This window comes from Perca fluviatilis, chromosome 4 (assembly GCF_010015445.1).
Source record: "Perca fluviatilis chromosome 4, GENO_Pfluv_1.0, whole genome shotgun sequence".
NCBI classification, from domain to species: Eukaryota; Metazoa; Chordata; class Actinopteri; order Perciformes; family Percidae; genus Perca; species Perca fluviatilis.
This window is the reverse complement of record NC_053115.1, coordinates 17,532,797-17,555,905: the sequence shown is the minus strand read 5'-3', so window position 1 is coordinate 17,555,905 and position 23,109 is coordinate 17,532,797. Positions and strand designations below refer to the sequence as shown.

Sequence of the window (23,109 nt, the reverse complement as noted above, 5' to 3'; positions counted from 1 at the left end):
TTATTGACATTTCTTTAAACCAATCACTATTGTCATGGGTGGTACTAAGCACTGTACGGAGCAATGGTGCCGCTGCAAAATAGCCTCGGGAAGGAACTTGTTTTGGTGGAACATGTGTATGTTCAAAAGTTGTTTTAGTCGTGCAACAGAAAACTCTGATTGGACAGATAGTCTAGCTAGCTGTCTGGATTTACCCTGCAGAGATCTGAGAAAACATTAACCATAGTCCTCATAAACCGACCGGAGTTTCAAATGCCAACTCATAGAAAGCCCAAGGCAACGGATATCCAGCCTAAATGAGTGAAATCCGGCTGAATTTCCGTCGGCAACGTAGTAATCCCAGAAGTTGAACGTTGTGGATATAGACTATGTTGGAGCCTGCCTCAAGATAAAATATATTAGTTTACTTTTATATAAACATTTTTTTAATAAAAAGTAAAACTTTATATATATATATATATATATATATATATATATATATATATATATATATATATATATATATATATATATATATATATATATATATATATAGGGTAAATGTGAGAAACAGTATACTGATTGAGGTTTACAAAAGATCAAATAATGCTTGCAGTATGTTTTTATAAAGGCTATTGCATAAATATATTTGGTGCATTTTGTAGTTCGAGTGCAAAATTATCAAGTATAAAAGAAGAAAAAGAGAATCTTCAGAAAGCATGATGTATTGTAAAAAAGAAAAAAAAAATGTTGCAGTTTATCCCGGGCTGTAAGGCCAGTGTTAGTGCTGGCCTGAAACCAGGTTCAGATGGCAAGATTTGCAAAGCATCTTCCCTTCCAAAGGATAGCAGCCACGCTCATTTGGTTCAGGAGAGAGCTGGATGACACAGACCTGCAGATAATAGGAAAGACTTATCAACTGGTTGAGATTAATTTGTGTTTGCAAACTTGTCAGTGTGTCCATACAGTACACTCCTACCTACCTCACACCTGTAGCAGTTCTCATGGTAGGAGCGTCCCAAGCATTTAACATTATAGCTGTCAGTACCATCTTCTTTTGGAATGATTAGCTGGTTGCAGGCATTACACTTTGGAGCATACTTCCTTTATGGACAACGTTTCAGGAGGAAAGAAAATATTAGACAAGGCAAGGCAACTTTATTATAGCACCTTTCAAACACAGAGTGAGTTGAAATAGGTGAAACGATGCATTAGAACAACTTTAAAAGCAATTTGTTGATGTATTATTTCAGGCTGTTCTCATGAACCATTCGTACATATAGCTATTGAAAGTAAAGCACTGTAATTCGAATGTATTCCACGTATTTAGTCGTAGTTAGTATATGCAGCATATTGACTGCTGCTGTATAAGAACGCTCTGGACCGCAGAGGGAGAAGGTCAGGATGGATGGCTGGTTCATAAAACCCAGGGCTTTCAATGCGTGTTTGTTTCCCAGGAGTGTTTTAATCCAAACCACGATCTTTTTTCTAATCTTAACTAGTCGTTTTGGTGCCTAAACTTAACTGTCGTCGCCGCATGACGCTCACTTTTTGTCAGCTAAACTCAACTGCCACGGCCCCTGAAAGGACCGTCCCCTTGCGGTGCCCTGTACCTGGCTCAAAGTCACCTTTTCTTGGCTAAACTCAACTAGCAACAGATTCTGAAACGACCGACTGCTCACAGTGCTCTGTAGCCAGCTTCCAGTAACCTTAAGTCGGCTAAATTTAACTGTAAAGACCGCTAAACATAACTGGCATGTGACCTGTCGTCATGTGAGCAGTTGGTGGTTGCCTAATTTGGTAGGATATCATACAAATTGGTGGGCATAAGGATATCATACGAACACGTTCATGAGAATGGGAAAACCTCTGGTGAATTGTGTAAAGGGTGTTTTTCATGCAGTGCTTGCTATCATTTTAACTCTCATACCTGTAATAGTCCTGGAGGCAATACACTTCTCCAACTTCTCCCTGAGCAAAAGCTTGCTCTCCAATTTGCTGTTTACATGTTTCACAGTTGAAACAAGAAAGGTGGTACGCTCGCTCCAGTGCACGGATAACATGATCTGTGATAACCTCCCCACATGCCCAGCAAAGTTCCAGACTGGCCTAAGAGACAGAGATAAATGGTGAATCGAATATATTTCTGTAATTAAAGATGATACCAAAATGTTCCACTGTTTAACCTATTTGCTACAAACCACTTATACCTCAAGTGTATGCCTGCTGGTCATTTTCCAAAACACAGCGGAGTGTTTACATTTTTGAGTTCTGCTCAACCCACTTTCCAAGCAAACCATTGGCTGGACAGAGATAATGGTAAACCCTCACAATGAACATCGTTGCTACTTTTATATTATATATATATATATATATATATATATATATATATATATATATATTACATTAGAGTCAGACTGGAATTCAATCTCCAGTTGCAACCACACAGAGAAATGATAACATAACATTGATAGATGGATTTCAAGTCTGTGCAAGTTCATTTGCATGCTGTCTTAAAAGTAAGGGAAACCAACGGCTAACTGGAAGGTGTGGGGAAACCCAAAATTCAAAAATGTAAACCATTACAGCAGTCTTTGGATAACCGTTAGCATTATTAATGTAAAGCATACCTGATTTGAATTAAATGAGCATGCAAAAATATTGGTATGGTCCTTTTAGAAAGATTTGTATTTATATTTTCAGGTTTAATAACATCCTGTAGTGGATGCTTTGTAGTATTGACTTTGATCTACCTGGTAGCAGTCTTCGCAGAGTGGGATTCCTGCCTTGTTGTAGTACTGTTTACCAGCCAGGGGAATGTGACAAGATCTACACTGGAAGCAACCATCATGGTATGTCCTGTTTAAGGCCTCTATGGCAGGTTCAGAAAGAGCCACGGGTTTCCGACAGAAGCCACACACCTCTGCATTGTACACAAACATCAAAAGTCAAAGACTGTTATAATAATATATGTATTGTCAAAGTGGAGCAGTTTAAAGCCTGAGCAGTACATGTGTAAATAGAGATCATGTTACCTTTACTCTCCCTGCTTGTGTCTTGGCCATTTTTATGGATCCCATGGGACTGTTCATCCTGTTTTAACCCACTAGATGGTGTGCTTGTTTCCACCTTAAATGTAAATCACATTGTTAATGTAAAACTAAACTTTAAACCCGAGATATTCAACAGGGGGTCCAGGACCCTTAGTGGGTCCTCAGAAATGTTGCAGGGGGGCCACCAAATTACTGATCGATGGTTTAAAAAAAAAAGAAATGTCTGAAAATATACATTAACATGAATCCAACATATTATTAGTAAAGACACATCTTTTTTAAATCTACACAACATTGATGATAGGCCTATAGGTAAGGTAGCCAAAGGTTGCCTTCTACATAAAGTTAAGCTTAAGGATCCAATGTGCCACATTTTAACATTAAAACTTAATGTATAAATATATGAACATGCCAACAATTTTTATTTTAAAAGCTTGGTATTGTGTGCACCATAAAAAAGGTACTGTATATGTATAGGCTTTAGGCCACCCTTCATGTTATTGTAGGCCCAGTTTAATATGCAACTCAATTTTAAGCAATATATGTAGTAGGGGGTCCCTGCGTCATCTCTAATCAGCTAGGGGTCCTTGGCCTAAAAAACGTTGAAGACATCTGCTTTAAAAAGTTTGACAAGGTCAACATTTGCGTTTGGCCTCATAATTTAGCAAATGCTTTATTTTGAACTTTTACATAACTAAAAGCTTTGGGGTAGAGCTGGGCAATATATTGATATTATATCGATATCGTGATATGAGACTAGATATCGTCCTAGATTTTCGATATTGTGATATGGCATAAGTGTTGTCTTTTCCTGGTTTTAAAGGCTGCATTACAGTAAAGTGATGTCATTTTATGAACTTACCAGACTGTTGTAACTGTTCTATTATTTGCCTTTACCCACTTAGTCATTATATCCACATTACTGGTGATTATTTATCAAATATCTCATTGTGTAAATATGTTGTGAAAGCACCAATAGTCAACACTACAATATCGTTGCGGTATCGATATCAAGGTACTTGGTCAAAAATATCGTGATATTGATTTTCTCCATATCGCCCAGCCCTACTTTGGGGTATACAGATAATTTTCATTAAATCCCTTAACCAAAATAATGAAAACACAAACAGTAAAACATGAAAAACATTGTATAGGTACACACTGTAGAAAAAGATACATAGGTACATAGTAAAGAAAGGGAAAGTATTATTAGACCTCATGCTGTAACTCAGCCCAATTTCCTGATTAGCACTGTTATTGTTTCAGCACAGAGATGGGGCTGTAATGATTAGAACTAAAAGTTTCTTGTAAAGCTATAGATTGGAAAGTGCTCCGATTATGAAGGAAACATTTTTTTTGATCATTCAGTCAAATCTAAAAAACAGCTGTTTTTCCTTCATAATGTGTTTTGCAGTTCATACTTTACAACAGCTGCAACATAATACAGTATCTGTAAAAGCTGTGGAAGTTGTAAACCTTCACTGTGGAAAAAAAAAAAATACTTGTCTACTTCTGGTGAAATTCTTTGAGGAAAATTGGGATCAAGTGTATAAAAATAGTGCACGAACATTTGAGTGATGCTAACGTGACAGAAGTCTGCATACCTGTCTGTTGTAAACTGGCTGCCGGCCGGGGGTCATAGGGTGGAAGAGAGGCGACTGGGCTGGAGGAGGTGGTGGAAGTGCTGATTCTTCAGAGAGCGATGTTCCCACAGCTGAAGGCAGTGCGGCAGCAGGAGGAGGAGGAGGAGGAGGCAAGAACTCTGTTTGGCAAGAACAATTATTTCAAGTCACTTTTCAGCAACTTAACACAAATGCATTTTATTTAAGTTTCAATTAAGCACTGACATTTCCTGAAATTCAGGATAGGATTAATATGAAACCCAAATCTATATATATATACATATGCATACATTTGCATAAATGTGCATACATAAACATACAGATGCCACCACCCCAAAACATGTAAAAGGATTACATTAGAAAAACAAAGAAAATAAGTATAAAATAATAATGATGATGAGAAATTAATATAAAAGAAGTGGCGAAATAGAAGCCTTGAAAGTTATGTCTTCGAAGCATGTGCTCTGCTCCTCCTAGTCAAACTAAAGTGACAACCTTTCTGCATGCAGGTCAGGAAAGTAATAAAATCTAATTTTTGTCTGGGGAGGGCCCTAAAAAGAGCAGCACTCATATAGCCTATAGTTTGAGAAACTCTTTACCTCAACAAGTGATTAAAAATAAGACTTCTAAAACGAAGTTATGGAATGACCGGTCCAAAACATATAATACATGTCAGCCATGCCCTGATGGCATCAATTATATGTAGGGTCAATTTCTGAATATATTTCAGTTTTCCCCATTTTGCTTGAATCCAAGATGAAAAATGGATTATTGTCATGAATACCTGCAGCACCTATGTAATCTTCTTGCAGTGTTCCTCTGCTGGGTCCAGGTTGGGCAGGTTTTGGGCTCTGAGGGTCTGAAGTTCGGGCCGTACGAGTCCAGTCTTTGCTGTCTACACTGCCATAGGACTCAGACTGTGAGTGGTCCTCTTTCTTATGTCTGAAGGCGGGGATGTTGTCACTTGGGCTGACTCGTACAGCAGTGTGCTGCTTGTCTCTGGCCGGAGCACTGTGAGCTTGGAGGACAGGCTGCTGCTGTGTCACAGTGGCTTGGTGAGGAGACGCAAGAGTGATGAAGACAGAAGACACCATCCTTTTTGGTGGAGCTGCTGATGCCATGACTGTATAAAACCCACGTACAGCCTAACAAGAGGACAGAACAATTATTATCTACACTCAAGACTGCCTGCAACATTTAATGTTTTATAGTCCTATAGAAACAGAAACACATCACAGACTCAACACCTTACTTGATCTTTTTGAGCAACCCTGGAGTGTATGAATAAACATACTAATAGTGAACATGACATTTTACTTCTATCATCTCACTAATATTGAATCTAAGTGTACACACCCTCTCAGTCAACTTTGTGGTAGAGCTTACACTCACTTTAGAGAGGTAAACTCACACTCACAGCTCTCATTACCCATAATGAATGGTTTTTGAGGCAGAAAGCACAAATCTGAATCATCTGTTTCCTTTAAACTCTGGCTGTGAGCTGCCATTACATACCTGGGAGAAAATTCGGTTTGAGGACAGCTCTGTCTTTTCTTTTTTTCTCCTTCCCTGCTCTGTATCTCAAAACTTCTGGTTTGTTTTCCCTCCTGTAAGCTGCCACTGAGAGAAGACTTTACTCCGGTAGAGAGGGCGACTATCAGCAGAAGGCCACTCCTTTTCCTTCTGTACCTCCCTCCCGACTCTCTCGTTCGTCGACCCCTCCTCCTTCTCTGGCTGAATGACAATACCACCTCCCTCTTGACCGTAAAAGGTGAACAGTTAATCTCTGGCAAAGTGCAGTAAAAAACATGACACATTCATCCACTATGAAAACTTGGCAGGCACACACACACACACACTGGCATGCATGCACGTAGACACACAAAGAAAGTCATGCAACAGTTGGGCAATCTAACCAAAAGCAGAGTCAGACGTTTTAGAAAAGCAATATACAGTAGTATTATAAAGTAATTCATAAGGTTTCGCCCTTAATAGACACAGCCTCCTGTCCTCCCACCCTTTATCTTTTTGCATGCCAGCAGGATGTGACTGTACCTGCCTTTTCCAGCAACTCTCTATCTTAAACTGTCCTCTCTCTCTCTCTCTCTCTCTCTCTCTCTCTCTCTCTCTCTCTCTCCCCCTCCTGTGCAGCTCTGCCTTATTGTTCTGTCAGCTTTATTTTCCCTACCTCCCTCATTGAGTCTGCCTCCTTTTTCTTCTCCCTCTTTCCTTCTTCCCTTCCCCCACTACATTATATCACTTTAGCCTTGACTCACTATCAGTGTCACATGGCATTGCTTCCATTTGTGCCCCACCGACGTCTGATAATATGTGGTGATCAGGCTCTCCTGATGGAGCTTTTGTGGTTGAAAGCAGCCGTAAAGGAGCCGTTGCATTACAGTGCGATGAATCAGGGCATTGTGCAAGAGGAGATATTGGTGTATTAGGAGAGGGGGCAGTGAGTGATGTGTGTGAGAGCTATGAAAAAGCTGCTTTGTTGTGTTTGCTGCTCTCCACCAGAGTGAGTCTAAGCAATATCAGGTCTGCTGATCCACAAATATTGTGGTTAGTTTCCAGAGCCAAACTTTTTAAGGTCTACTCCCCTCCTGCAGTCAAAAGGCAGGATGGAGAGAGTAACTAAGTGTTGAATAAAATTGATCAATGTGGGTCAGTGTGAAAGAAGAGTGAGGCATGGCTGTGTGAGAGAGGGTTAACAAGACGGAGATGAGGAGAGTGATGGGGGTCTCTGTTGTTCCAGCTCTGTGGAAAGGAATGCTGTAGTGATGTCACGATTGCAGGAGGGAGCATGCCTACTGATGACACAATCCCTCCCCAAACAGCCAAAATCCTCATTAAACCCTCTGAACCTCTTCACTGGTTCTACAGAATGACTTTTCAATTCACTCACCAACATCACAATATCATTTTTTACTTTAATTCTCAGTTTTTATGTACTTAGGTGAGCAGGAAAACAATGGAACTACGTAGAATGAAGGGACAGGAAGAAACACAGTAGATAGCAAAAACAATGACAATTGCATGTTCACAAATACAGTTGATTTTGATTTCTTAACTGCAAACATCTGCAGGGGTGTAAAAACTTCTCAGGGATAAATACTGTTCCTTTCACCAAATACCTCAAGTAGGAGTAGGATTAGACTGCTTTAGGAGTACTTCAGAAATCAAGTTGGGGGAAATGTAAGAGAAAGAGGCTGAGATATTCTGACTTTAGTCCCTAGTGGGTTTAGCTCCAAAAAAGCAGAATCCTACACTTCCCATAATGCAACTGGATAATGTATTTTATAATGGTGTGTTTCAGTTGAACTTGGAAGTTGGAATTTCCAAGTTCCCAGTCGAAAATGTCAACTCAAACACACCCTGAAGTTGGATTTCTGACATCACAATCCAACATGGCTTCTCCAAGCATCAACAGCTGTGAAAGCTGTATGAATATACTGTTTTTTAGCACTTCTACGCACAGTACTGTCTATCTTATATCCATAGATATGTTGCAACAATGTTTGTATGTGCTACATACAGCATAATGCATTGTTATCAACTGGTATTGCTAACAATGGCTAAACTGGCTAGAGTCCCCCCACCCCGTTAACTATAATGTTTTTCCGACTTGTTACTGAAACGCGCAGTCAACTCGGGTGTGACGTCATTCGGCCTCAGACTTTCGAAAACTCTACACCTCCAGTTTGTAATGTAGGCTTTCTGTTAAAACAATTTAAATCTCAAGCACAAGCTGAGATACCCTTAATGACATCACTATGACATCATCATTTTTTTTCAAACTTCACAAAGCTCCATCTAAAGTCACAGGATTACATCATTTATAATAGATCAACCCGTTCTCACTCCAAACTCATAAAATACGGATTTTTGAGCAGTGGCTGTCAGCGTCCGAAACGACGCAAAAAGCGCCCTTCAGCGTGTGTATAGAACGCACCAGGGAGAGCAGCAGCTACACTGCGTTTGAAGATGACGTAGCACTAAGAGCGACTACGGTAGCAAGTAGTATGAAAACCCAAAATCCGCATAGGGAGGTTGGTTGGGGTGGTGGATGGGTCAAACAACACAGGACAGCGGGAATCGTGTTCCGTTTGTCACGTTTCCTAAACCCAACCGTCCCGTTCTTCTTTTCCTAAACCCAACCGTCCCGTTCTTCTTTTCCTAAACCCAACCGTCCCGTTCTTCTTTTCCTAAACCCAACTGTCCTGTTCTTGTCCCGCGTGTCATGGAAACGTAAGCCCACCCACGACCTTTTCCTTAACCTAACTGCGTCAAAAGTGACGCCAATAGTCCCGACCAAGCGCAGTTAGATAAAGCGTGTTTAGATAAGACGCTAAAGGAGACTTTTAACGTCTATAACAGCGCCAATGGGGTGAGAAGGTGTTGAATAGATTACACAACTGCTTTTACAGGCTGACCAGTACACCTCATGACAAGTGAACAGATCTCCATGTGTAATAATGGTGGAGTACCCCTTTTAAAGTGACTATATGTAACTTTTTGAATGTTTCTGAAACTGTGTAACTTTTCATCAACAGATTTAACAATTACGGGCTTGTAAATGATTCACAAACGTCCCCGAATTGGCCCTCAGGTATGTAATATGTCTATTTCATTCATAAAATAACTTTATGTGATGTGGTTGTACCCCACTAGCCTAGATTAAATTACGCCCCTTCCATTTAGCGTGGACGTTTTATTCCTTTTAGTCCGTGTTTGTGTTGTCCTACTATTTTCTTTTCCCTTGCTTTGGCTTGTGACACAGTGACAGTGATACCCGGTTTAGCTCACAATACATCCAGAGTAGGCTTTGTTACCATACGACACACTTGAAATGCAACGATGCATCTGTAACTTATTATCTTATTGTAAATGAATGAGCAAAATATTTATTTCAACTATATGAGCTCCCGGTAAAGCTTACTCAGTAATTTACAGTGGGTAATACAACATTGTAAAGAAAATATCTTTACGACAGGTGTGGTAAAAACACTACCGCTTTTGTCCAAAGCGGCCGCTAGAATCGACACATACTGAAATTTACATTTAGCCACTTTAATTATTATCAATTGGCCACTGGTACGGAGCCCCCCAGCTGACCCCTGGGGGGCTCCGTACATTGGTGCCGCTGTGACATTCTAATGATTAGCATCTTAAAATGTACACACCCTCCTGACCAATTTCTCTGCTATTGCTGGTATTAATGCATTTTGAGTGTTATTCCTGAAGGAAGTGTTTGCCAAAGAATACCTCTTCAAAAATGTGTAGCTGTTGTATAGCAATAGTAGAATTAATGTATAAACAGTGCATAAATGCATCTCATTTACAGCAATGTGTCATTAAATACTTTATGCCGTTGAAGATTGTTTTTATATATTTTAAAATGCATTTTTTGACAAGCTTTCATCCTTTCCTGGTGGGGGTCTGTTTACACTGTGTACCTTTTATCAGCTCTCTGCTCATCTGTATTCTACTCATCATGACTTTATTAAATTGGGCTTGGTATAATTATGCTGTGTTACTACAAAAAACATAATCTGCAAAACAATATATTTTATAAAACGCTTGAAAATCCCTTTTCATCTTTTGTCTTCTATTACATGAAGCATCGAAACATACTCCTCATTCTTTCTTTCGGTTTAAAAAAAAAAAAAGACTCAATAACAAAAATGAAGCCCAAAGTTTATGCCAACAAGTGTGGCCACAATAATCCTTTTATTGTTTTATCATCACATCTTGACATTTGAGGTAGTCTCTGGTATTTAACGTAGATTTTGGGTTCAACATCAGCTGTCAGCTGATGATGTTTTCATTGTTTTGTAACTGGAGCGCTGTTCATATTTTCTCAAGCTTGTGTCTTCTTCTTCCTAAAATGAAGCATGACAATTAAATGTAATTTTCACATATTTCAACATTACTAACAAGTAACAGTTTTAAATACAAAAATAGTCCTGTTGTAGAAATTGCAGCTTAAATGAAATTGTCATATCACTGTGAGTGGAAGAGATGATTCACACAGACCTTTAACGCAGCTTTCAGCAGGTCCCGAGAGGGCAGCAGGCAGACTGCTTCACCAGGGAAAGTGATGAGGACATGGAGGACATCAGACCAGTTGCCCACCATCAGCATGAGCACCAGTAAGGCTCCCATTCGCAGCAAGACAGTGTGCAGCAGGACATCTATGCCAGGCTGCTGCTGCTGATTATCTGTGCAAAATGAAAAACAAAAGGTGACCCAGTAATGTTAAAAGATGCGCCGCTGCAGGACTCAGCCAACATGGGTCGAACGCTCTTATTGGGTGAACTAGAGGCCACCCCTATTGTTCCCATTCTTATCACCTATGGCCTGCTTTTTATTTTTAGTGTTAGTGTTACCACACAGCATTCCAGGATAGGAGAAAAATGTGCTCTGGTTTATTGGCATTTCTTTAAACTAATCACAATCGTCATGGGCGGCGCTAAGGACCAGGAAAAGCCATGGTGCCACTGCAAAATAGCCTTGGGAAGGAACTTGTTTTGGTAGAAGGTGTACGTTTAAAAGTTGTTTTAGTCGTGCAACAGAAAACTCAGATTGGACAGAGTCTAGCTAGCTGTCTGGATTTACCCTGCAGAGATCTGAGGAGCAGTTAACCATAGTCCTCAGAAATCCACCAAAGTTTAGAACGGCAACACAAAGAAAGAGGAAGGTAAGTGGACGTCCGGCTGAAAAGAGTGAAATCCGGTGGATATTTTGTATTTTTAAAATTGGTAATTTAAAATGTATTTGATTACGTTTTGAGTGAAGTATTGTATTTCACTACATTACAAATCCCATCCGTTACTGAGTAAAAAAAAAGAAAAAAAAAAACTTTGACTAGTGAAAACCGAAAGGAAGAAAAAAAAAATAAATCGCGCCTGGAACCACTACAGTGACGAACGATCAGCATCTAGGCTGCCTACCAGGCGCCAGGTCTTTCTGTAGGAGATTGAGAACGAGATGGAGGTGGATCAGGCGAGCGACGACGGTTCAGAGACTGTTTCAGTAGAAATGCTAGCTGAAATATCGAATTCTGCTGCCCAAAACGACGAAAATCCTTGGCCACATTGGCCGATAGTATCATCATGCAATGCCAGATGTGCCTGCCAAAGGTGATTCAATAACTCCACATCTAATCTGCGGAAGCATGTTTTGGTAAGTATTTGTGCATTGGTACTTTCATGACTACTAGCAAATTGCCAATTAGCAAAACCACATGTTTTGTGGCACTGCTAATTTTTGTCTAGCACAAGCAACCCGTAGGACAACGTATGTAGGACACTGGCTAAATCCCCCCGCCCCGTTTTACAGTTTCTTTTAATGTTACTAAGTAACTTTTACTTAAAGTACATTTAAATGAACTACTTATTACTTTTACTTGAGTAATTTTTCAGATAGGTAATTTCACTTGTACTTGAGTAATATTTCATCAAAGTATTGGTACTTTTACTTGAGTACAATATTTTAGTACTTTTTCCACCTCTGTATATGGGTGATCAAACTAGTTATTCAGGTTATCTAATCTCATTTAAAAAGGATCATTTAATTCCCCAAATAGTTGACAGACAATCACCTTGAATGTAGACCACCAACATGGCGTAGCAGAGTGTCAGTGGAATCCAAAACTTTAGAGCATCCTTCTGGGACAGGAATTGGTCATAAATCGTACTGGTGTAAGCCACAGTTGCTAGAGCAAAGGCCAAGACAACCGCTCTTTGCAGTGAAGCCAGTATGGTGTGTCCAGAGGCCAGGAGGGTGATGCACTTCCCACAGTAACGCTCTCTGCTATGTAGTGGGTAAAGTCTGGCCACATGGCTCCACAGATTGTGGCCAACACTTGCCAGTGCCCAGCTGAGAGCAGCTGCCAGAAACAAGCTGAGGGAGCTGTGTGGAGCCCCCTTATGGAGGAAGTCAAGAGTACAGGTGAGGCCGCAACCCAGGGGAAACTGGCACTGGATCAGGAGTAGGTCTAAGCCTCTGCCATTGGCATCCTGGGTTCAGACAGGTTGAAGGATGTATGGATAAAAATAGGTCAGGTCAGTGTTCAAAAGATCTATACGTTTAACACTGAAAGTATACCCACTTTCAGTATAGACATAAAACAAGTCTAAATCAATGTGCTATCTGCTATTGATTGATGAGAAACTCACCAGTCCTGCTGATGCCCAGACAGAAACAGCTCTGAGAGAAAACTCCAGCACTATCAGAGAGGAAACCCTCGAGTTTACCAGAGACAGGAGGACCGTCAGGGTCCAGAACTGGAGAGCTGTTGTCCAGTTCCCTCTCAGATTTCCAAGTGAGGATGTCTTCAGTTTGCTTTCAATTTCAGTCTCGGAATCACTGTGTGAAGGAGAAAATAGAAAATGAAAAAGACTGCGAATAAAATAATGATATATTTTCTCCTCTTTTTATAGAATAAACTCACCTGCATGTTTGAATGAAATGGTAAACTCTCATCAAATTGTACAGCACGGATATTCCACATGCACCAACAAGACCTTTGAAGCACAAATAACACAGCCAAAAGTATCTGTTTCTAAGTTTCTAAGAATTTAGATTTTTTTTTTTTTTTTTATTGCCATGAAGAACTCACCTTTAAATAAACAATCTGTTGGGTTTAAATCAAAAGACGTCCATTCAGAAGTTCCCAGGATGCAGGAGAAGGGAAAAAACATTGTTTTCCTTGTAATATCTCAGGGACACATACAAAAAAAGGTGCTATGATCTCTCACTCATGCTATTTCAATTTAAGAACCTGATCAGAAACTATAAGTCAGTTAATGCTGAATTACTGTGAGCCAAACGGTCACATTGCCTTTATTTTCTCTTGGTCTGTGTGAGCTCCATGTTTAAGGTCCAAAGGTCAAATGTGATTGGAGTGTGGTTGTCAGTCTAATCATCTCCTGATGAAAGAGGCTGAAAGTCCTCTAAAAAAAATGATTAGGCTTACAGAGCAATCGGACACCTTTTAACTGGCTCTAAATAAAATCACACTTTGCTTACAATGTGTCTAGATCACCATCATGTATTTCAAAGATGTAGCACTTGTGTCCAAGAGGATACAAAACACATGTATTAAATGCTTTTTATACAAAAAATGATTTATTATTATCCACTGCTGTTCAAAAATAGTTCACATTTCTGTACATAAAAACCTTAGATCAATGTGTCAGTAAATTATGTTTTAAGGTGTGAAAAATCACAGCAGCCACAGGGCTACAAACATGGAATACAGAGTTTCTGTTTTAATAATCCAGACTTCTTCATCTCATCTTCATCTGCGTGTGGTGGCATCCATTGATATGGCTGCAAGCCACGTGGATCTTACTTTGCTCGTTTCAGCTTTGCTGCAAGAGGACATATGAAAGCCCAAGACATTGCTTGTAAATTGATCAATTGAGGTATTAAAAGGTAAAACCTGATAGTTAAACAGCATTTTCATGCATTTGGGAAATTTGACAGGAACTCCTGATATTGAAATTAGAGCCTGTGCAACATGTGCCCATCTTCATCAAGTGCTTTAATGCTCATCAATCTGCTTTGCTTGAGACAGAGTGAGTCTCTTAATTGTTCTAAATATGCGTATTCACTTTCTGACAGAGAGTTAGATGAGAAGATCAACCACTAATGTCTTTACAGTAAACACGAAGCTACAGCCAGCGGCTGGTTAGCCTATCTTAGCACAAAAACTGGAAACAGTTAGCCTGGCTCTGTCCAAAAGTACAAAAATATAGTGCCACCTCATTGTGTTTATTTATCTTGATTTAGTTTGAATTGTGATAGTTATTTTATATTTTACAATTTAAACTTTATATTTCTATTTGTCTGTTATTTAAACTGAGAGCTGCTAAACTGTGTTTCGTTGTTGTGAAACAATGACAAAGATCTATTCTAAAATCCACCTACCATACCTATACAGCCCACTAAAAACAATTTTCCGTTTTATGGACGGGAGTTATGTTATGTTTCTTGGCCTTTAGCAGTTGACAGCGGAGCCTCCAGGAAGTTACTGTCATGATTAACTCATGTAAAGCGACAAACATTTTGACACTTCAGATATTTTTTTAACTTTGTGTTAATTAGTGAGTTTCAGAGGTCTTGCTATTTGGATTTGATTACAGTTGGACAGATCCAGGCTTGCTGTTTCTCCTGTTTCCAGTATTTATGCTAAGCTAGGTGCTGGTTGTAGCTTCATATTTACTGTACAGACATGAGAGTGGTATCAATCTTCTTATCTAACGTTCTGCTAGAAAACGAAAAAGCGCACACCTTGAATTCAGTGTTTCCTTAATTGGTGGACAACTTCAATAGTTGTGACTGAGTCCTGTCAATCATGCGCAGGGATGTTTTAGCTCCTTCCCTGGCTCTGGTTGTTCTTCACTGTCTGTTGCCTCATCAGATCCCAGAACAGCATGCTGAGCACTGTGTGTGGGGCCAAGCGCACAAAGACAGGGCCCATGCCTTTATACAACCCCAGCAGGCCCTCAGCTTGGCACACCTTCAGCAAACAATCAGAAAATCCATGGTACAGACGCCCCTAAAAGACACATAAGGAAAACAGTAAGTCTTAGTATGTATTTACAGTAGCTAGAACACTTCTTACAAGAGTTTTTTTGTGCCATTACTGAGAGCAAGAACAGAGGTCACTTAAACTCACTTTACGAAACTCATCCACTGGCTGGTTGTAGAGCCGGGTACTAATGACGTCAAATGGTGTCATGCTGATCGCCACAGCGACTCCACTGATCATGGCGGCTATCAAAGCCGTAAGACAGCTGTTTGGACTAAACCACTGCAAGGAAAGAAAGACATTGATGATTGACTGAGGTTTGACGTTTGACTGACAGCGTGACGGCAACTGTTCGGTTCCATGTGCGGAAAAAATGTCAGCTGTTTATCCCATCTACCTGGGAATGTGACACCCAGTCCTTGGCCGAGGTGAATGTTGCCAGTTGAGCAGCTGATCCCACCATGACTCGAGGCACGGCCCCGTTCACACCCCTCCAAAGACCAATTAAACCGTCTCTTCTGTAGATGGTAACAAAGGCGTCAGACACCCCCTGAAATGGAAGAAAGCAAAGGCATTGGTGTGTTGGAAGTAGCAGCTAATGGTACAAAGTATGTTTTCTATCATGTGTTGGTAGTATATAGGGATAGAACTGTATTTCTGATGGATAGAGTTACCAGCGCAAAGTAGTCTGCTTGTAACAGTTATTATGATTAAACTACCAAACAGTATAATTAGTACTTAGAGTTTGCTCTGCCTTGCTGCTTATACTTTAATTTATCAGTAGTGACAAAATCAATAAAAAAAAAGTATATAAAATAATGTATAAATATATAAAAAAGTATATAATAATAAATTAAAAAATAATAAAACACTTCACTCTGCGTAATGAGGGCATTTACTTTTGATACTTTTTCTGGTTATACTGTACATACTTGTACTTTGAATTTTGAATGAATGACTTGCTTATATTGAAGTATGTTCACTCCGTGGTATTGCTACTTTTACTCAAGTAAAAGATCTAAGTACTTCTTCCATCACTGCTTTTACTTAAATAAAGCATCTGAATACATATTTACTATGACCTAATTCCAGATAAAATAACTTATAAAAAGTTATTAGCGTGTCTTACTTTGAACATGTCCGTCTTACCAGATGGTTATGCTGGTGGCCTACTGCTATGGCTTCCACAGTCTGAGCCTGCAGGTGGGTCTTCACCTATAGAGAGAAAATGCAGCACACAAAGTTTAATGTGCATTCAACCTGCACTAGATACTGTACCAAAAGTTAATCTAAGTACAGACAAAACCAGACTTGTTACTAAGTGGGATAATGTCTGAGCCAGATGCCAAGATGAGTTATAAAACAATGACAGGTAACTCTGCTAATGTTGACCAGGTATGAGTCACATTACACAAACTTGTTACCAGGAACTTGTCTTAACAAATTCCTCAGTGATTAATTTGCACCAAACCTTAAGGATCAAACAGCAGAAAACCAAGAAGCCTCTCTAGGCAATCTCATACTGAGTGACAGTAAAATAACCTTCAGCAAACCTTCCTTCACTCACACTGCCAACAGTATAGTACAGTAAACAGCAAGGAGCCACAAGATATTGTATATTTTTGGCAGCAGTGGGTAGGTTGTAAAGTTCAGGGTATTTTTAGTGCCCTAGATATAGACAAACACGGTTAGATGGTTTTAAATGCATTGACTGACAGCTGAGGCAGAAAAACAACAACACTTCTCCTGGCATATAAAAAGGGACATGTAGAGGACATTAATACTTTCAATTAAATATTGTAATATGTCTGTATGTCTGTCTGTCTGTCTGACTGTCTGTCTGTAACCGATGTGTATTGTCCCAAACAGGACTCTCTTGAGAATGAGACCTTGTATTTCAATGAGATTACCTGTATAAATAAAGGTTAAATAAAATAAGATTAAAAAATGAATAAATTGTGCTTTAAATCAAGAGACAGTGTCATTTGAGACAGGTGTGAATGTCAAAACATGAGTCTCGTCTGCCGGTTGTTTGGGACCTGGATGTGGACAGGTTGGGGGGCAGGTAGATAATGAAAAGATGTATTACTCATCCATGTGGGATGTGGTTAAGACATCTTAAGATCATTGTTTTATCTTGCGTTCTTTCAAAACTAGATGTCATCAAATTAGACGTCATCGGTGACTCACCTGACTCTACCACACCTACCCATGTAATGTCACTTTGCGTGCTGGATAAAAATAGCCTTTGAAACTGAGCTGGTTCACTGTCCTGCTTCTGATTGTGATGAATTACAATACGGTTATTCGGGCCAAATGTCACGTTTAAATTTAAGTTTTCCCAATTTAGTTTCTTTTATTTCATTAGAAGTGTGACACTCACCCCCCCCTCCCATTTATTTCACACAGTATTTTTCCCTTTAAACTCCCTTTAGTAACTTTCCTGTTTATATTTCCCTTTAGTCACGCTAAAGAGTAGTGTTAAAGGATAGGTTGACATTTTTTATCTTCAAACAATGTGGACAACACATGTCCATATGTACATTAAATAAATTATTGGTCACTGTAATGTTTCCACCTGTCCATACTGGTCTTGAAAAGATCCTTCTAAGGCGATTTAAAAACACAAATCAAGTTAGCATATTCCATATTTACAGTCTTTTTTACAGCAACCAAAAACTAGTTTAATGAACATATGGGTAAGTGAGTGTGTGAGTGAATGTGAACTGTAGAAACTTACTTTAAATGTCCACTGCTGACGGCTAACAGATATGAATGAACTATGAACACCTCTTACTTTACAATGTTGCACAAGCTTTGTAGTGTGTAAATTAACAATGTAATCTAAGGATTCAATAGTGCCTGTCGCCAATCTGTTTACATTTTAGATGATGACCAGTGTGTTGCCATTATTCAAACAGTGTGGTCTGTTAATGTTACTCTGAAACCTTTTGCATAATACATCTGAAGCTTGCCACAGAATACAATTACCCATATCATCTTTCCCTTGTCTTCTTTATGTCAGCTGTTTGGCTGTTAATTATTAACTTTCTTTGGTTTTATTCACACACACACACACACACACACACACACACACACACACACACACACACACACACACACACACACACACACACACACACACACACACACACACACACACACACACACACACACACACACACACACACACACACACACACACACACACACACACACACACACACAAACACACACACACTTATTAGATTTGCTCTTTTCATGCCAAATACTGTGCATCTTTACCTCTTCAGGCCTCTAAAAATTATTAAACGTTAAACAGTCTGAAGAGGGTAAAAATCACTTCAAATGAACTGCTCACATACATGTACCCTGTGATGAAGGCTCACAAGCAAAACAATATGGGGAGCCACTGTGATAAAGTAGAAAAAAGGAGAAACTTTGGTAAACCTACCAGGTAGGCAGGAGAGGCAATCAAGGCACCCAGCGCCCCAACCCCTGCCCCTGACAGCAGACTCCCCCCATGGAACGAGGTGATACCCAGAGCTTCACAGTAGGAGTAGGAGCCCAGCCTCACACCGTTCATCACACCCTGGTAAATCAGCCCGACTGAGAGCCCTTTCTGCAGGCCCCGCAGCCCGTCTGTGCGGCCTACCACCCAGAGGGCCTGCAGAACTCCACGATAGTGTCTCTGGTAGGACCCCCGTGCACGCAGCTCTCCCTGAAGCTGCAGACGGGTCTTTACAACCTCCAGGGGATTGGTGAACACACAGGCCGCGCAGCAGGAAAGAGCGCCCAGGGCAAAGTCCAGAGGAGGCCAGACAGCTGCAGGGGGAGGTGAGGAGCCAAGGACACCGCCAGTGGATGCCATCCTGGAAGGCTGGGCACCAAACGCAGACTCTTCTGGTGAAGTCTTCAACAGCTGAGCACTGGTCATCCCTGAGGAGTGTTTGTTAGTCCTTGTGATGACTTGTCCCCCTTGTGTCAGTTTGTTAGGGAACAAGAAGAGTGTGTTGTACTTGGTACAGAACAGTGAAGTCAGAAACAAATGCTATCAGCTGTTGTGCTAACTTATCTAATATCTTTTTGTCATGTTTTTCCTGTGACACTGCAGGTCAACGCGCCTCTTTGGTGTCCTTCTGCAGTGATTTTCTGTCAGTCTGTTCAAAAGAGGCACCATCTGCAAGAGAATGTATTCATTTTCAAGTAAACAACTTTTAAAAAAGGTGTGTTCACAAAGGCTCAGCCATACATTTGAGGACAGAGGGTGTTTGTGAGACAAGAGAAAGAGTGTGAGGAGTCCTCTTGGAATGGAAACATTCAGGTTTTAGCTCACATAATAAGACATTAAAAACCAAACCTGCTGTTTAACTCTCTAAACGTGCAGCATGTTAAACACTATACATGAAAAAACACAGATAGAACACCTTTAAGAGCAGACAATCACACACACAAGATCATCTGGCACTAACAAGTCACACACCACCCAAGTCACATTCATTCAAACCAACATGCAACTAAACAAACAAGCACAGTACAAGTACCAGAGGCAAACACACTCAAAAAGAAAACTCCTCTCATGTGCCTTTTGAAAAGTTAGAAAATCTATCTTGTGGTTACTTCATTCATAAACTCACAGTGTTTGGTGATCATGTGCAGCTCCAGTTTTCCTCTCTTGCCCATCATTGTAAACATGTGCCCTCAGCACATTCATTGTCAAAGTCTCCTCCCATTGACTCTTACCAAAGCCAATACAGTTTGAGTCCTCTCTACCACATCGCCATATGCCCGATTCTGCACCAATCAAATGGCTCTAAACTCTAAACTGCCCCCAGCTCTGGTCCTATAGGAGCTGTCTGGGTAAAAGGTTATTGTTGGTCAAAGAGGGGGGTGGAGTGTCTGAGGGAAAAGAGAGCAAAGATACAAATGCTGACTAAGAACGGTGTTTTAACAAGGTTAATCTGCTGAAGATAGTGTTGATAATCTCAGAAAGAAAACAAACAAACCTGAGCTCTGTTTTAACTTCTGCATCCTGATTAAATTAATTATGTTCTCATAGGAACGACTGTTTTAGAGACATTTTAAAAATACATATAGATTAAACAGAGAAAAACTATTTGGTAGATCGGTTAAAAATCATCTGTTGTGTAATGTGGTAGCTATAAATTAGATTTGGAAAAATTGATGCTACTTTTTTTGGCCTTTTCTTTATGTGCTGTATGCAAAAGGGCCACTAGAGGGAGATATTCTACAGCTCTTCAAAGTACAAACCCTTAGACATGACTCCCGATGCCTCTTAAAAGGTGCACTATGAGTTCCTGCATGGTTTCAGCGCGATTTCATTTTTGTCTCAAATCATAGGCATCTCTCATTGATCTGCTAGCTGCCTGCCCCATGAATACACTGTGAAAAAGCCCGGTCTTGGGAGACAACACAGGGGTCGTAAATGTCAAACAAACACTAGAGGCACAGGCTGTGCACCAAAATACAACAAACCACTCCAGTCAATCACCGACAAGATGGTTAGGGGAGGGGGAGGGGGTGGTGGTTAGTGACAGTAAAGCCCGAGACACACTGAGCCGATAATCAGCCATCAGACAGTCTGGCGAGGTCACTGACTCAAGTCTGTTCGGTGTGTTCTGTGCGGTTGTCCGTAAGAGGGGCCGTCGTCCTTCATTTTGGCCGATTTGACACGTTAAATCGGAAGGCACTGCTGGCAGTCGGACTCAAAAGACCAATCTGATTGGTAGAGTGCCACCAGTCTCTCAAAATCTGATGAAAATCTTTTAAACTGACCTTTGTCGATCTGAAATGAAGACAGATTCAGCAACTGCACGGCCTATTTCTCGCTTAAAATGTTTTCAGAAACACGTTTCGTGAACTATTTTCGTACAATATGAGATCGTATTCTGAACAAGCCGCCAAGACAGCCTGTCTTTGAATTTCCGGAGAAACTTTTTTGACCAACTCGGGGAGACTGATCAGTCCAACTGCCTTTTCTGCCGAGGGTCGGCCATCTGGTCAGTGTGTCTGGGCCTTAAGTGAGTTAGTCATGACAGTTCTCTGTTTTGTTTGGAATTTACTTGGAACGTCAACAGAAGTAACCATGCAGGAACTCATAGTGCACCTTTAATGAATCAACCAAATGCAACAATAAGAGTTAATTCTTGATATTGAAAACAACAGCGTACAAAAACAATCCCACTACCAGGGTTAATATGAAGCAATTCAGGAGCTCTTGATAGTTTTACACAATGAAGCTGCGGGGACATTTCTGGCTCAATTGATGCCAAACTTCGGGAACTTCATCTCCAGACTATCTTCCACAAATGTCCCATACAGATTTTTGATATATCAAAAATTTAGCCCACAGTGCATTAAAAACTTTTACTTCATACAGTAGTGTAAACAAATACTGTAATTTCTTGAAAACTAAATCTATGATGTATGGAAAACAAATTTGAGGTCACTGTAGATTTAGTGTGCAACATTTCAGAATTATCTCAAAAGGTGAATTTCAATGTGCAAATCGTTAGCCTGACAAGCCAGACCCACATCAAGATGTTGGGTCTGGGAACTCACCATTAGCAGGGCTCAATCCGAGGGGCGGGATAAACGGTTGTCTTTCAAATTCCCTCTGCACTCATAGCCAACCAGAGCAACGCTAGTTGATAGATTAAACTCTTGCCGTATCCAGTCGGCAAAACTCCGAACACATCTTCCTTTTTTAAGAATGACTTCAGTGCTTAACTCCAAGTCTTACAGAGTCGCGGCCAAAGCCGATTCCAAAGACCGCTGTTCGCCAGCAGCAGCAGCGATCTTCTTTTGTTTTCAAGTAGCATTCACTCTGCCATCCTTATGTTAAGCCGGCCCACCGACTCTATACACGATGTGATTGGCCTGACCAGAATTAGTTTTTTCCAGCTCGCAAGCCAACGGAGAGTTGCTAGACTGACCCTGGCTTTAAATTACATTTGCTGCCGCTAGAGTGCGTCTAGATTTCTAGGCTAGCAAATCGTATCCTCATCTATGCCATTGCAAAATAGAGCATCTTTAAACATCAATTTGTCATTAAAGGTCCCATGACATGGTGCTCTTTGGATGCTTTTATATAGACCTTAGTGGTCCCCTAATACTGTATCTGAAGTCTCTTTCCCGAAATTCAGCCTTGAATTACAGCCACATCTTGCTCCTTATGAGGTCATAAGGAGATGATTCCAGATCGGCCATCTGAGCTTTCATGTTCTCAAAGGCAGAGCAGGATACCGAGGGCTCGGTTTACACCTATCGCCATTTCTAGCCACTGGGGGACCATAGGCAGGCTGGGGGAACGCATATTAATGTTAAAAAACCTCATAAAGTGAAATTTTCATGCCATGGGACCTTTAATTGATCTTTGTGAAAATAAATCAAAGGCATCTCTATGTTGTCTAAACAAAGTGCACAAATTCTCAATTTCCAAGTGAGTAGTAGTTTTAAATTCTGCATTTATGCAGTCCTGCCCATTGTCCACTTTTTGTAATGTCATGAAGCCAGTTGTGTCATCACCCAGATAATAGCTCTCTGAGATCAGCACCTACCTACAGTGACGAAAGTTCTGAGTTCAAACCCCTGGTGTTGCAAGATAATCATACTATATCTAATCAGGCATTGTGCTACGGACGACTGCCTTGCATGTTTTAGATGTGTGTCTCCATCAACACACCTGATTCAACTTAACGTTCAGTTCCCGTAAAGTCATGTTATTAAGTTACCCCAGCTTGACTTAATAAAATAAATTACAGGCATCTCTATGTTGTCTAGACAAAGTACACAAATTCTCAGAATGTTATAGTGATTCATTTTTGACCATTTAAAATTCTGCATTTTCATGCAGTATTGCACACATGTCAAATCAGGTATTGTGCTGTGG

At 40.3% G+C, this 23,109-nt stretch overlaps 3 protein-coding genes across 6 annotated transcripts; all 3 read right to left on the bottom strand.

Annotated features, from left to right (window-relative positions):
* Positions 1-541: 541 nt before the first annotated feature.
* On the bottom strand, positions 542-6,383 carry fblim1 (filamin binding LIM protein 1). 2 transcript variants are annotated; one of them, XM_039798131.1, is made up of 8 exons: positions 6,170-6,383; positions 5,448-5,799; positions 4,637-4,794; positions 3,015-3,108; positions 2,733-2,902; positions 1,910-2,088; positions 963-1,083; positions 542-871 (listed from the first exon to the last, which is right to left on the bottom strand). In XM_039798131.1, the coding sequence occupies exons 2-8, from the start codon at positions 5,773-5,775 to the stop codon at positions 761-763; spliced, it is 1,161 nt and encodes a 386-aa protein (XP_039654065.1). In that variant the 5' UTR covers positions 5,776-5,799; positions 6,170-6,383; the 3' UTR covers positions 542-760. The 2 variants fall into 2 exon arrangements, with proteins under 2 accessions (XP_039654065.1, XP_039654063.1); XM_039798129.1 differs by having other exon boundaries at positions 5,439-5,799; positions 6,170-6,381.
* A 3,971-nt stretch (positions 6,384-10,354) lies between these two features.
* LOC120557614 (transmembrane protein 82-like) lies at positions 10,355-13,698 on the bottom strand. The gene is made up of 6 exons (XM_039798134.1): positions 13,281-13,698; positions 13,113-13,185; positions 12,838-13,027; positions 12,261-12,678; positions 10,694-10,878; positions 10,355-10,539 (listed from the first exon to the last, which is right to left on the bottom strand). The coding sequence occupies exons 1-6, from the start codon at positions 13,360-13,362 to the stop codon at positions 10,459-10,461; spliced, it is 1,029 nt and encodes a 342-aa protein (XP_039654068.1). The 5' UTR covers positions 13,363-13,698; the 3' UTR covers positions 10,355-10,458.
* Positions 13,699-13,767: 69 nt separating this feature from the next.
* slc25a34 (solute carrier family 25 member 34) lies at positions 13,768-22,841 on the bottom strand. 3 transcript variants are annotated; one of them, XM_039798137.1, is made up of 7 exons: positions 22,778-22,841; positions 19,835-20,096; positions 18,652-19,377; positions 16,347-16,412; positions 15,595-15,747; positions 15,345-15,479; positions 13,768-15,224 (listed from the first exon to the last, which is right to left on the bottom strand). In XM_039798137.1, exons 3-7 carry the CDS (start codon positions 19,132-19,134, stop codon positions 15,036-15,038), a joined length of 1,026 nt encoding a protein of 341 aa, XP_039654071.1. In that variant the 5' UTR covers positions 19,135-19,377; positions 19,835-20,096; positions 22,778-22,841; the 3' UTR covers positions 13,768-15,035. The 3 variants fall into 3 exon arrangements, with proteins under 3 accessions (XP_039654071.1, XP_039654070.1, XP_039654072.1); XM_039798136.1 differs by lacking the exon at positions 22,778-22,841 and adding an exon at positions 21,780-21,826; XM_039798138.1 differs by lacking the exons at positions 19,835-20,096; positions 22,778-22,841 and adding an exon at positions 19,742-19,800.
* Positions 22,842-23,109: the final 268 nt, after the last annotated feature.

What these genes read in the sequence shown, in the direction of transcription:
- slc25a34 (XM_039798137.1), bottom strand. Translation starts at nt 19,134, where the DNA reads ATGACCAGTGCTCAGCTGTTGAAGACTTCACCAGAAGAGTCTGCGTTT. An exon ending in TTGCCTCTCCTGCCTACCTG is followed by an intron (nt 16,413 to 18,651) that starts GTAGGTTTACCA and finishes TTCTCTCTATAG; the next exon opens with GTGAAGACCCACCTGCAGGC. An exon ending in ACTGGGTGTCACATTCCCAG is followed by an intron (nt 15,480 to 15,594) that starts GTAGATGGGATA and finishes CTTTCCTTGCAG; the next exon opens with TGGTTTAGTCCAAACAGCTG.
- fblim1 (XM_039798129.1), bottom strand. Translation starts at nt 5,775, where the DNA reads ATGGCATCAGCAGCTCCACCAAAAAGGATGGTGTCTTCTGTCTTCATC. An exon ending in TCTGCGAAGACTGCTACCAG is followed by an intron (nt 2,089 to 2,732) that starts GTAGATCAAAGT and finishes TCTGTCTCTTAG; the next exon opens with GCCAGTCTGGAACTTTGCTG. An exon ending in TGCCTCCAGGACTATTACAG is followed by an intron (nt 1,084 to 1,909) that starts GTATGAGAGTTA and finishes TTGTCCATAAAG; the next exon opens with GAAGTATGCTCCAAAGTGTA.
- LOC120557614 (XM_039798134.1), bottom strand. Translation starts at nt 13,362, where the DNA reads ATGTTTTTTCCCTTCTCCTGCATCCTGGGAACTTCTGAATGGACGTCT. An exon ending in TCTGGGCATCAGCAGGACTG is followed by an intron (nt 12,679 to 12,837) that starts GTGAGTTTCTCA and finishes GTCTGAACCCAG; the next exon opens with GATGCCAATGGCAGAGGCTT. An exon ending in GTTGGTGGTCTACATTCAAG is followed by an intron (nt 10,879 to 12,260) that starts GTGATTGTCTGT and finishes CATTTTGCACAG; the next exon opens with ATAATCAGCAGCAGCAGCCT.